Here is a 13,979-nt window from a genome sequence, read left to right as displayed (position 1 = left end):
CCGTGCCGCCGCTGCCCGCACGGGGGAGTTTGTGGGAAAGGTTTAAACCGGGCCATACTATTTACCGGACGGCTGTTGGTTGGGTCTACCGTCAGCAGAGTGCTGTATTTTTGGGTCTCCGGTGAAAAGAGCGCTGTACTGAGCGTCTTCTGTAGGGCCGAGGCCGTACCGAACGCCTCCTGGGGGTCACGGGGCTCTAACGAGGGTCTCCTAAAGATTGCGAGCCCTGTGTGGGACGGGGACCGTGTCCGACCCGATCATCCCGTCTCCATCTCCCCCGGTGTTTAGAACAGGGCTTGACCCATAGTAGGTGCTTATCAAATACCAAAATTATTATTATTAAGAGCACTGTACGGTGTGTCTACTATGAAAGGAACACTGTCCCGAGTATCTACGGTGAGCAGAGCGCTACGATGAACACCTATTTTAGGCAGAGCTCTGTACTGAGCATCTACTTCAGGCAGAGCTCTGTATTGAACACCTACTATGGGCAGGGGACTGTACCGATCGTCTACGACAGGCAAAGGACCGTATGGGGTGCCTGGGAGAGGACCAGGTGCCGTCGGAGTGGAACTGGACGATCAGTTTACCCAGAAGATGGTTTCCGGGAGAGACGTCCTGAGGCTTCTTAGTCCCTTAGCCGCATCTTTCTGGAGAGAGTCCGGCTTCCCGTTTGCTGTGTGACCTCGGACAAGTCGCTTCACGTCTCTGTGCCTCAGTTACCTCGACTGTACGGTGGGGATGAAGACCGTGAGCCCCATGTGGGACAGGGACCGGGTCCAACCCAATTTGCTGGTATTTCCCCCCCCCCTCCACGGTGCTTAGTACAGTGCCTAGCCCATAGTAAGCGTTTAACAAATACCATTTTAAAAAAAATGATACCTATGGAGCGCTTTCTATGTGCAGGGCACTGTACTGAGCACCGGGGAGAGCACAAGACAACAGAATCGGCAGGCACATTCCCTGCCATAATGAGCTTACTAGGAGAGGCCGAAAACAGGGGTGGCCGCCCCCTCCCACCCCTGGAGAGTGAACTGGGGACCCCCCGCCCCCCAACAACCCAATGGATCGATCAGATTGACCGAGCACGTCTCCGGTCCGTCCGTCCGGACCCCTCGATCCGCCTCGGGGAATGCCCGGACTCCACGTGGGCGGGGAGGGCAGAGATGTCCCGTCGATGACACAGGCCCCCGGCCAGTCGCCAGCGGGGCCCCGTTCGATGGTTCAATTCATTCAATCTTATTTAGTGAGCGCTTACTGTGTGCAGAGCACTGTACTAAGCACTTGGGAAGTACAATTTGGCAACAGATAGAGACACTACCTAGCCAACGACGGAAGCGACGCCCCTCCTCTGCTGCCTTGTGTTCTCAGGGTGCAGTTAGGCGGTACGGCGTTTAGTAGAGTGCTCTGCACACAGTAAGCGCTCAATGAACGCCACTGACCGATCGATAAATGCATCCTGGAAGAACATTCTCATCGCCCTCCTCCTCCCAGTCCTCTTTGCTCGTCCCCTGCTTGGACACTTTTGAGGTCAAGGACGGACCGTCCAACACCCCGCCTCTCCTCTCTCCATCCACGACTGTCCCCAGTGACCAAGCCGGATTCGGTCGTATTTATTGAGCGCTTACTGTGTGCAGAGCACTGTACTAAGCGCTTGGAAAGGACAGTTCGGCAACCGATAGAGACAATCCCTACCCCACAACGGGCTCACAGTGTAGAAGCTGGATCTCCCTAGCCGCCCTGGATCTGCCCGACCCTCTCCGCTCTTGGACCCGGTTTCGTTCCCATCCTCGGCCGGAAGGCCGGGCTTCCGGTCAGCCCAGCCCACGGGATCGGGGCAGCGCTTCGCGTCCGGATGATCCGCAGAGGCAGGTTTGTGCGGCACGGCCTAATGGCTAGAGCCCAGGCCTGGGAGTCAGAAGGACCTGGCTTCTCATCCTGGCTCCGCCACCTGTCTGCTGTGTGACCTCGGGCAAGTCGCTTCACTCCTCTGGGCCTCAGTTCCCTCATCTGGAAAATGGGGATGGAGACTGGGAGCCCCCAGGGTGGGACGTGGACTGTGTCCAACCTGATTAGCTTGCTATTGTTTTAATGAGATGTTCTTCCTCCCTCGATTCTGTTTTATCGCCATCCGTTCTCGTCTGTCCGTCTCTCCCCGATTAGACCGTAAGCCCGTCAGAGGGCAGGGACCGTCCTATCTGTACGATTTGTACATTCCAAGAGCTTAGTACAGTGCTCTGTACAGTGCTCTGTACGTGCTTTGGAGAAGCAGCGTGGCTAGTGGACAGAGCCGGGCTTTGGAGTCAGAGGTCATGGGTTCGATCCCGGCTCTGCCACTCGTCAGCTGTGTGACTGTGGGCGAGTCACTTCACTTCTCTGGGCCTCAGTTACCTCATCTGTAAAATGGGGATTAAGACTGTGAGTCCCACGTGGGACAACCTGATTCCCCAGTGTCTACCCCGGCGCTTAGAACAGTGCTCGGCACATAGTAAGCGCTTAACAAATACCAACATTATTAATATTATTAAATACTATTGACTGAATGAGTGAATATCCCCAGCGCTTACTACAATAGTAAGTGCTTAACCATACCATGAAAAAAACCTTGTGCCCATGAGAGGGAGGCAGCCGTGCCCGTGCCGGGTGCCAACGGCGGATCCTCCCACGCCCACTCCCGGGTTCGAGTCCCCGTCAGTGCCCGCCGGACACGGTTTTCCGCTGCACATCACGGTGCACGGGAGTGCTATGCTTTGATTTCCATCCGGAATAATAATACCAATAATAATGATGGCATGTGTTGAGTGCTTACTGTGTGCCAGGCACTGTACTAAGCGCTGGGATGGAGACAAAGCAAATCCGGCCGACGCAGTCCCTGTCCCACCTGGGGATCACAGTCTCAATCCCCATTTTACAGTTGAGGGAACTGAGGCCCAGGGAAGTGAAGTGACTTGCCCGAGGTCACAGGGGAGACGAGTGGCGGAGCCGGGATTAGAACTCGTGACCTTCTGACTCCCAGGCCCGTTTGCTCTGTGCAGACCACTATACTGACCGCTTGGAGAGTAACGATAATAGCAGACACTCTCCCTGTCCTGGAGGAGCTTAGCGTCCTCCGTGTGCAGAGCACTGTACTGAGCACTCGGGCGAGTACCGTAGAGTTGGCAAACACAGTGTCCGTCTTCAAGGAGCTTCCAGTCACGGGGGGAGGAGACAACCCAGGCTGCTTTACAGACAGGAGAAAAACACGTGGAAAGAAACGGTGATGAATTGCGAACCTCAGTTTCCCTTCTTCCCACCCCTGAATACCGGGCCTGGGTCTGTCTCTGGGACCCTCCCTCTAGACTGGAAGCTCCTTGTGGGCAGGGAAACCAGTCATCCCAGAGAAGCAGTATGGCCTGGTGGCAAGGGCACGGGAGTCAGAGGTCGTGGGTTCTAATGCCGGCTCCGTCACTTGTCGGCTGTGTGACCTCAGACAAGTCCCTTCACTTCTCTGTGCCTCGGTTCCCTCATTTGTAAAAGGGGGATTGAGACTGTGAGCCTCACGTGGGACAACCTGATGACCTTGTACCTACCCCAGCGCTTAGAACGGTGCCTGGCGCATAGTAAGCGCTTAACAAATGCCATTATTATTATTATTATTATTATTATCCCAATCCCCGGCCCCTCCAGATAGTTCAACCGCAGACTATCGGCTCGTTGTGGGCAGGCAACGTTTCTACCAACTCTGTTCTATCGCTCTGCACACAGGAAGCGCTCAAGAAATAGGATTAATTGATCGACTGATTCGACCCCAAACTTTGCATTCGGCGTGTGCGTGTTGTGTCCTGTCTCCTCGTCAGATTGTAAGCTCCCCGTGGGCAGGGAGGGTGTGCACCAACTCTGCTGTAATGTCCTCTCCCAAGCCCTCAGTACAGTGCTTTGCGCAGAGTCGGCACAGAATAGATACCATTGACGATCGTGATGGGGATCATTGGCAGCCCCTCGGGGGCAGGCCCGGGACAGTGTGTGCATACGTGTGTATGCGTGTGTGAAGAAACTGTGTAGCCACTCAAGTCCTTGCTCTGCTCTACTATGTTTTTTGACGCTAGAGAGCCTTTCCCTCAGAGGGGGCTTGATCTGCAGTGGGAGGGAGCTAGGTTAGATCTCCGGACGAGATCTTAGAAGTAGCGAGGTTTAGTAGACGGAGCCCGGGCCCGGCAGTCAAAACGATCTGGGTTCTAATCCCCGCTCCGCCACCTGTCTGCTGAGTGACCTCGGGCAAGTCGCTTCACTTCTCTGGGCCTCGGTGACCTCCTCTGGAAAATGGGGATTACGAGCGTGAGCCCCACGTGGTCCAACCAGATTATCTGGTGTCCACCCCAGCGCTTAGAAGAGTGCTTGGCACTTCCAGGCGCTTAGCAAGCACCGTAATTATTATTATTACCGTTGTTGAGCACTGATGAAGAGCTGGAGGCCCGGATGGGGGAGGAGGGGCCGAGCAGGGTCAGAGACGGGAGGGATGGAATCCCCTTGGGGCCCCGAAGCCCCAGCGGGACCCCTCCCCACAAACCCCGGGCCAGCCGGAGGCAGGGGGAAGGACGGGATGACCCACAGGTCTCCGGGCGGGCAGAGCTAGAGCGATTGTTGGGGAGGGGACTGGGGGGGAAGAGAAGGGGGTCCGCCTCCCTCCCCAGGCCCCCTCCCCATGCCGTGACACGTGTGAAACACGGCCTGGGATTCCGGCGGTGTCTCGTCTCGTCTGGGGAGGCCAGCGGCAGACGGGGGAGCGGGGATGTCCCCGGGCGAGGAAGGAAGAGTTTGGGGCCGGCGGGGCGAGGCGGGGGGCGGCTCGGTGGGGGGATCCGCGGAGAGGGGGTCCCCCCCGCCCCGGCCCCTCCCCGCCGGCCGGCGCTCCCGTCTGTCTCCGTGATTGATGAGTCTTTGTTCTTGCTACTCCAGCGCCCAGCCCGGCCCGCACAACCGGCATCTGCCGTCCGGCCTACTCCGGCGCGGGGGTCGGCGCTGGGGCCGGCTGCCCCCCACCCTCCCGCCCATGGACTGGCGGCCCCCTGAGGGCGGGGACCGTGTCTCCTTCTCCCTCTGTCCCTCCCCCAGCGCTCAGCACAGTGTGTGTGTGACGCGCGTGTCGGTGGTGTTCGTGTGTTTCCTGTCTCCCATCGGACCCGCAGCTCCTCGAGGGCAGGGGCTCCGTCTCCGCTTTCCTCTCTCTATCCCTCGCCAGCACCCAGCACTCTGTTGTGTGTGTGCGTCCATCCGGACTTCCGTGTCCGGCTGGCAGCCCCCCAGGGCAAGGCGGGACAGGGCCGGGGTCTTCGCCCCTCCTACTCCTCCTTCTGTCTCTCCAGGCGGTGACCGTCTCTAGTTTCCTTAACCAGAGGCCCGGGCTTGGCTCCTAGGGTCTTCGCCTCCTCCCAAACTAACATCAGGCCTCAGAGGGGTGGAATTCGGGGACACGCGGCAGGGGCACCCAAAAATCCCGTCCTTCCCACGTCTCCGAGCCGATCGAGGAGCAGCCCGGCTCGGAGGCAGGGGTCGGCCGCGATGACCCCTAACCCGGCCCTCCGGCCTGGGAAAACCATCCCAGTTTGGCACCCTCCCCTTGGGGAAGCATTCAGCGCGGCGCTCCGCGAGTAGTCAGCGCTCCATAAATATCACTGACCGATCGATTGGAAAGGCTCCACGCTTGCCTTGGGCAAGTCACTTCACTTCTCTGGGGCCTCAGTTCCCTCATCTGTAAAATGGGGATTAAGACTGTGAGCCCCACGTGGGGCAGGGATTGCGTCTGACCTGATTAATTTGTATCTACCCCAGCGCTTGGAACGGTGCCTGGTACCTAGTGAGTGCTTAGTACAGTGCTCTGCACATGGTAAGCGCTCACTAAATACGACTGAATGAATGAATGCTTAACAAATACCATAAAAAAATCTCAAGTCTGCCCCCCGGAAGGGTCATTCATTCATTTCCATTCAGTCCCTATTTAATAAGCGCTTACTGTGTGCCAGAGCACTGTCCTAAGAGAAAGCAGCCGGCCCAGAGGATAGAGCACGGGGCTGGGAGTCAGAGGATCGTGGGTTTCTAAATCCCGGCTCCCGTCCCTCGTCTGCTGTGTGAACCTTAGATAAGTCACTTCACTTCTCTATACTCAGTCACCTCATCTGTAAAATGGAGATTGAGACTGTGAGCCCCACGTGGGATGGGGACCGGTGCTCAACCCGATTTGCTTGTAATGAACCGAGGGCTTAGTCCAGTGCCTGGCACGTAGTAAGTGCTTAATAAACACTATTATTATCATTATCATCGCTTGAGAGAGTACAGTGTGACAATATAACAGACACATTCCCTGCCCACAATGAACTTACAGTCTAGAGGGAGGATCATGGGGAGGTCAAAACTGTCGCCTCCCCTGCCTCTTCCTCAGCGGTCCACCTTTCCTCCTCCCTCCGGCCCCCCGATGGCCTTTTTATTACTAGTATTATTATTTATTACTAACTACTAATAATAATTGTGGTATTTGTTAAGCGCTTTACTTACGTGCCAGGCACCGTACTAAGTGCCGGGGAAGGTTCGAGATAATTTGGGTTGGACGAAGCCCCTGCCTGACTCAATCCCCATTTTCCAGGGGAGGGAACTGAGGCCCAGAGAAGTGAAACGACTTGCCCCAGGTCACACACAGCAGGTCCTTCTGACTCCCAGGCCCGGGCTCTATCCACTAGGCCACGCTGCTTTTTTCGAGGGGGAGGGTCCCGAACGCCCCAGGTGTCCGGCTGGGGACCGCCGGCCGCTGACCGGCCGTCTGTGTCCCCCCCCCCCGCCCCGTCCTTCCCGCAGCCACCAGGGAGTCGGCGTTCGTGCACGCCATCGCCTCGGCGGGCGTGGCCTTCGCGGTGACGCGCTCCTGCGCGGAGGGCTCGGCCACCATCTGCGGGTGCGACGCGCGGCACAAGGGCCCCCCGGCGACGGCTGGAAGTGGGGCGGCTGCAGCGGACGTGGAGTTCGGGGGCATGGTCTCCCGCGAGTTCGCCGACGCCCGCGAGAACAGGCCCGACGCCCGCTCCGCCATGAACCGCCACAACAACGAGGCCGACGCACCGTAAGATCCCCGGACGCCCCCGCCTCCAGCGCGCGGTCCCGGGGGAGGGACCGGGGAGACCCCGGGGGAAGGGGCACGGGGGAGGGCGGGGGGCTGGAAAGGGGGTCTCCCTGGCCACCAGAATACAGGTCTGCTGCCTCTAGGACCCCAGGCAACCCTTTCCAAACACCCACCCGATGCACATTCACCTCCCTGCCCTTCTCCCTCTGCTCCTCCCCCTCAAGAGCCCCCCTCCTCCAGTGCCCCCCGTCCCCGCCCCAATCGTGACCCCAACCCTCTCTCCCTCTAGTGACCCAACCCCTCTCCCTCTGGGCGCCCCCAGCCCACTCCTCCCCAGACTCTCAGAGAAACCAGGTTGGGTTTAAGGGAAATGGGCCCGCAGGGAGGCCGACGTTGGCTCATCCCTCTGGAGCCTGGGGCCGTGGGAGGAGGCTAGCGTGGTGGGGACCCGGGAGAAGCCCGCGCCGCCCCAGACTAACGTCCCACCCCGCCCTCTCTTTCCCCAGTCCATCATCGATCACCTGCACCTCAAGTGCAAATGCCACGGGCTGTCGGGCAGCTGCGAGGTCAAGACGTGCTGGTGGTCGCAGCCGGATCCGGGTCATCGGGGACTTCTGAAGGACAAGTACGACAGCGCGTCGGAGATGGCGTAGAGAAGCACCGGGAGTCGCGCGGCTGGGTGGAGACCCTCCGCCCCAAGTACACCTACTTCAAGGCCCCCACCGAGCGCGACCTGGTGTACTACGAGGGCTCGCCCAACTTCTGCGAGCCCAACGCCGAGACGGGCTCGTTCGGCACGCGGGACCGCGCCTGCAACGTCAGCTCGCACGGCATCGACGGCTGACCTGCTCTGCGCGCCGGCCCAACACGCGCACGAGCGCGGCGGGAGAAGTGTCGCTGCGTCTTCCACTGTGCTGCTGTTCAGCTGTCGGAGTGCAGCGCGTCTACGACGTCCACTGCAAGTAGCCCCGGGCGGCCGCCCGCCCGCCGACCCACCCTCGCCCGCCGGACCGGGCCCCGCCGCGGTGCCACGCGGCCGTCGCGGTGTGGATCTCGCGCGATGGGGGGGGCTTGGATGGAGGCGACCCCGAGACCCCCTCTCCGCCCCAACTCGACCCGCCTTCATCCACCCACCCCACTTCGGCTACAGAGAAGGGAACGGGGCCGGCCGGGAGACCCTCCCGCCGTTGGCTAGAGGCTGAAGATGGAAGGAGCGGGCACGGGGGCACCCGGTCGGTTTTCGGCTCAGGGGCGGGCCCCTGATGAAGTGGCTGTGATACCGACCGCGGCCCTCGCCCACCCTGGGTGGTTTCCGGGCCCCCGGGTACGGGGAAGAGGACGGGTGCGAGGGGGCGGCGGGGAACACGGGTAGTGTAGGGCACCTCTCTCCGGACTCAGCCCGTGTGCCCCGACGACCTTCCCCGTGCCCGGCTCTGCCGTGCCTTTCCGAGGTGCCGCTCTCCGTTATCGGGGGTTGGCCTTCCTGTCCGTAGATTTCCAGGCCCCGGGGGTATGCGGCTCATATCCACGAGGGAGACAACTGTGCCGGAGAGCCCATCGAACAAGGGCGGGTGTCCACACGCTCCCCACTTACGGGGTTGCCACTGTCACCCACCAACACGCACGGACAGATGGCGGACACGGACGCACGCGGAGGACACCGAAATGCAGACAAATCTCTCCCTTTCTCTCTGACACCGCCGCCTCCTCGACAAGGTTCCCTGGAGCTAGTTGAGCACGAAGGTGGTTGTTTTCTTTCTATGAAAAGAAATTGTTTTAGTTGTAGCTTTGAAAGAAAAAAAATACAGAAAAAAGGAAAAAAAAATACATTATTCTCCTGTGACGTCGGCCTGCTACTTTCTGAAGTTCTCAAAGTCCCAGGACCCCCCGGACTGAGGACGTGGAGGGGCTCGGGCTGCCCGGTTGAGAGGCGGATTTGGGGAGGGGGCTTGTCCCGAGGCCGTGCCGGGTCTGAGTTCTGATCCTGTCCCCGTCCCCACCCACTTTGCGTCCGATCAGTCCAGGGGATTTACGGAGCACTTAACTGGCTGCAGAACACTGTATCTAAGCGCTAGGGAGAGTGTAGTACAACAAGTCGGTTTGGTACGTTCCCCACCCCCGCCAAGGAGCTTCCGGTCCAGAGACATCCCAAACCTTAGTCCCCCGGCAGGCCCTGGCCAGCCGAGGTGGGAGGTGGAAGGGAAATGGTCAAATCAGGGAGGTCAGTCAGTCGATGGTATTTATTGTGTGTTTCAGAGCGCCGTACTAAGCGCTGAGGGAGAGGACAATACTACAGGTAATCGGACCCATCCCTGCTTGCAACGGGCCTGACAGTGTAAGAGGGGGAGACAGGTATGAATAGAAATAAATAAATGAGAGATAGGGACATAAGTGGTGGGGGCTTGGAGGGCGGATGAAGAAAGGGGGCGAGTCGGGGCGACGCAGAAGAGAGTGAGAGGACGGGAGGGCTTAGTCAGGGAAGACCCCTCGGAGGAGACGGGCCTTGGATAAGGCTCTGAAGAGGCAGGGGGAGAGCCGCTGTCTGTAGGATATGAAGGAGGCAGGGGCGTTCCGGCCCAGAGGCGGGACGCTGGGCGAGAGGTCGGCGGGCGAGATAGAGGAGATGGAGGGACAGACAGTTAGGTGGCATTAGAGGAGCAAAGTGTGCGGAGCCGGGTTTGGAGGAGGACAGAGCCAGGTGAGGGAGGAGGGGGGCGAGGCGAAGACGGGGATTGCTGGCTTGGTGAGTTTGGAGGGGAAGGCAGGACGGATGAGACTATGACGGGAGCATCTCGGGAAGAATGGAAGAGAGCGGCCAGTCAGGGTATGGAGGTGGCCCGGGATGTGACTGGTTCCCGCCGGCGCCCCCCGCCCCGGAGGGGCTCGGCCTCGGGGTGGGTGGAGCGTGAGAGGTGGCGGCCTGGGCCGCACCCCCGTCTCTGGGGCTCGGGAAGGTGGTCTGGTTGGCACCGAGCTGGGACTGCCCGGGGGGGGTCGCCCGGAAGGTCGGAGGGCGGACCGGCCGTCCCGGACCCCGGGGGTTGAAGAGGACCCGGAAGGGCTTTTCCACCTGTGGGGAGGCCCCGAGGCCCCTGGGACTACAATTCCCAGCAGCCTCGGGCATGGGGGTAAGTGCCCCCGGGAATGGGTCCAGGTGGGACCGGCACCGGCCACCGGGATGGACCCAGGCGCTTGTGCCCTGCTGGCGGAGGGCAGTGTCGGGGTCCCCCGGGGGTACGGGAGCCGGCCGGCGCTTCTGGCCATGATTCTGCGAGCGTGGTGGACCCGATCAATCGGTGGTATTCATTGATACTTACTGTGTGCAGGACACTGGACTGTGCCTTCGGGAGAGCACCGGATAACGGAGCTGATGGACACGTTCCCTGCCCGCAAGCAGCTTTACGGTCCAGAGGGACGAAGGGGGCGGACCCGGCTTCAGACCCGCGGACCCGGGGGCCGCGTGACATCCCCGTGGCGTGGACGCCTAAACTGGTCCCGGACTTGCCCCGCTGTCCCGGAGGTGGGGGGAGCTTCTGCAGTGGGGGGCCGCCTTCCGTTCGATCAATCAGTGTTATTTACTGAGCGCTCACAGTGCCTGTAGACCCGTTCCCTGCCCACAACCAACTTCCAGCCTCCTAGGGGGCCACAGACCGATCGCTGACCCAAAGGGAGGAAACCAATTTAATAATGATGGCATTAGCACTCACTATGTGCCGGGCACTGAACTAAGCGCTGAGGTGGATACGAGCAAATTAAGTTGGACCCAATCCCTATCACCATGTGATGCTCACAGTCTCCATCCCCATTTTGCAGATGAGGTCACTGAGGCCCCGAGAAGTGAAGTGACTTGCCCAGGCAGACAAGTGGCAGAGCGGGGATTAGAACCCGGGACCTTCTTGACGCTCAATGCCCGTGATCTATCCACTAGGCCAGAGGGATTCGGGTGGGACTCCAGGAAGAACGTCCCGAGGATCTCGGGCGAGAAAAGCATAGGGTCGGAGAGGGAGGGGGCTGAAGGAGAAGCCCCGGGGGGTTGTCAGGGGTTTGGGGGGGGTGGGACACTCCCTGGGCGGAGAGACGATTAGCGCCTGATCATTAATTATCCACATATTCCATAGACTCCTCCCTCCGGGACATCTCCAGCGGGGGGCCCAGAGAGGTGGCAGGGACACCCCTGGGGTCCACACAGGAGCTTAGTGGCCACGGGGGCGCTGCGATGGGATAATCATAATAATAATTATCATGGTAATTGTTAAGGACTTACTGTGTGCCAGGCACTGCAGTAAATGCTGGGGTAATGCAGCAGATCGGGTTGGACACAGTTGCTGTCACCACGAGGGGCTCACGGTCTCCAACCCCATTCTCCAGATGAGGGAACTGAGGCCCCGAGAAGTGAAGTGACTGGCCCAAGGTCACACAGCAGACAAGTGGCTGAACCAGGGTTAGAACCCATGACCTTCTGACTCCCAGGGCCCGGGCTCTACCCACTAAGCCATGCTGCTGCTCTTAAACCGGCACCCAGGCCAGGGCCCGAAGGAGCCTGGGGGAAAGAGTTGGGATTCCGTCCCGAGCGCTCAGTACAGTGTTCTGCACCCAGAATGTGCCAAGTAAATACCGACTGATGACCGACTGAGACCGTGTCTCAGCTGGAGCTTAGTACAGTGAATCGCACATAGTAGCGCTCCATAAATAGCATTGACCGAGTCCAGGTTTTTTAGGGTGTTAAGCGCTCACCACGTGCCAGTCCCTCAACTAAACGCTGGGGTGGATGCAAGCAAACGGAGCTGGACACGGTCCCTGTCCACCGGGGGCCTCGCAGTCTCCGTCCCACGGATGAGGGTCCCGAGGCCCCGGGAAGTCAAGTGACTTTCCCAAGGTCACCCAGCAGGCCGGTGGCGGAGGCGGGATCGGCACCCGTGACCCTCTGACTCCCAGGGCCGGGGTCTCTCCACTAGGCCGTGCCGCCTCGGAGCCCCGTCCCCCTCAGCCCGGGACCCCAGCGGGGATCGGGGCTTCGTCGACCCTTGGGAGAAGTCGGGGGTGGGGGGATAATAACGGTACCGATAATAACGAGGGTATCTGTTGAGCCCTTACTACGTTCCAGGCGCCGTGCTAAGCGCCGGATGCCCTCACCCCTCCCGCCGAGCATGCCGGGAAACGGCTCCCACGCGGGCCTCCCGGCCCCCTCCTCGAACGCAGGCTCCGATGAAGGGTCCCTCTCCCCCCGCCCGCCCCCTCCCCGGGAATTAAGAAATAATAAGCCGAGATATGAATGGGCCCCTCCGAGCCTCCCCAGCCGGGCGGGCCACCCCCGCCGGATAATGGGGAAGGGGGGCCGGTGGTAATTTAGGGCTGGGGGTTCCGGTGGCGATATTGTGGCGGGATGAATGGGGGAAGCGGGCTCGGCGGGCTGGTCCTAGGCCCGGACTCACGCCCGGCGGCCTATTCAGGCTCCGGCTAATCGCCTTCCTCGCCCGCTGCAGGCCGGCCCTCCCCTCGCCTCCGACGGCAATCTCTTTCTGCGTTTTGTTAGTGTTTCTTAAGGAGCTCAGCTGGGCCGCCGAGGCCTGAAAAGGCCGGAATTATGAAAGGTTGGTGGAGGAGCCCAGGAGAAGGGTTTAGGCAGAGAATGACAGTATTGTCTCCCCCCCGGAGACCCCGCTTTACACTGCCAGCCAGGGGAATTCTCCGCCCGGCCTTTGTGTCTCTGCGCCTTTCAGGGCAAACAAAATAATATTTAGCTTAGACCAAAATACCTTCTTTTTCCCTTCTAATCCCGTCGGGGGTTTTCTCTCCCTGTGTCCCTAACCCTAACCCTAACCCTCACAAGTAGATTTAGATCCCCCCCCGGCCCTAAACAATCTCCGCGGTCAGAGGGGGAGAGGACTCCGGATTAATGGAGAAATAAAAATGGGCTGGGAAATGGGGAACGGGATGCTTCGTCTCTCTCCCGCGCCGTGACCCCTTCCCCCGTGGCGAGGGGGGCGGATTAAGCCCGGGGCCGGCGGAGTCTTCCCCAGCTCCTTCTCGCTGCAGTGGCGGGTAATGGGACCGCTAGGAAGAGATGGGAGATTGGGGGGGGTGGGATGAGGGAGGAGGGCCTCCCCCCCCCCCCGGAGTCCATCGGGCGCGACCCCGATTTGATCGTTGCGTTGGGGGGCGGAAGAGACCCTCCCCACGCCCGGATTCCACCCTCGGCCCAGGGAAGAAACAACGGAATTGGGTTAGATTGCTAGACGGGGACTGTGTCCAATTCTATTTGCTTGTATCCACCCCAGGGCTTAGTACAGTGTCTGGCTCACAGTATGCGCTTAACAAACCCCACAGTCATCCTCATCAGGTAACGGAATCGTGGCACTGTGACGTCCTCTCCTCCTCCTTCCTCCCTCTCCTCCTCCTCTTCCTTCCTTTTTCCTCCTGCTGCTCTCACTTTTCCTCCTCCCCTTCCTTTCCTCCTCCTCCTTCCTTCTTCCTCTCCTTTCTTCCTCCTCCTGCCTCATTTTTCCTCCTCCCCTTCCTTCTTCCTCCTCCTCCTCCTTTCTTCCTCCTCTCACTTTTCCTCCTCCCCTTCCTTTCTTCCTCCTCCTCTTTCCTCCTCTTCCTCCTCCTCCTTCCTCCTTCCCCTCCTTTCTTCCTCCTCCTGCTCTCACTTTTTCCCCTCCCCTTCCTTTCTTCCTCCTTCCTCCCTCCTCCTCTCTCTCTCACTCTTCCTCCTCTTCCTCTAAGGGGAGGGGGCCATGGAGGGCCCGGAAAGTGCACCAATCCCCCTGCCTCCGTGACCCTCCGTGCTGTGCCATTCACAGTGCTCTGCACACAGTAAGCGCTTAATAAATACAATCGAATGAATGAATTCACCCGGAGCCGGCTTGGCTCCCCCCCAGTTGGTTGCCCC

General features: G+C 60.0%; 1 protein-coding gene across 1 annotated transcript in view; it reads left to right on the top strand.

Moving 5' to 3' along the window:
- WNT3A (Wnt family member 3A) overlaps nt 1-8,053 on the top strand; it is a 46,272-nt gene extending 38,219 nt beyond the window's left edge. Inside the window, 6 exon segments of the mRNA XM_029078073.1 lie at nt 6,826-6,942; nt 6,945-6,978; nt 6,980-7,083; nt 7,589-7,732; nt 7,735-8,022; nt 8,025-8,053. Coding sequence (XP_028933906.1) covers nt 6,826-6,942; nt 6,945-6,978; nt 6,980-7,083; nt 7,589-7,732; nt 7,735-8,022; nt 8,025-8,053 — 716 coding nt within the window.
- Nucleotides 8,054-13,979: the final 5,926 nt, after the last annotated feature.

This window comes from Ornithorhynchus anatinus, chromosome 13 (assembly GCF_004115215.2).
Source record: "Ornithorhynchus anatinus isolate Pmale09 chromosome 13, mOrnAna1.pri.v4, whole genome shotgun sequence".
In the NCBI taxonomy this organism is placed as follows: domain Eukaryota; kingdom Metazoa; phylum Chordata; class Mammalia; order Monotremata; family Ornithorhynchidae; genus Ornithorhynchus; species Ornithorhynchus anatinus.
Note: the sequence above shows the minus strand (reverse complement) of the source record. Positions and strands in the feature narration are given on the sequence as shown.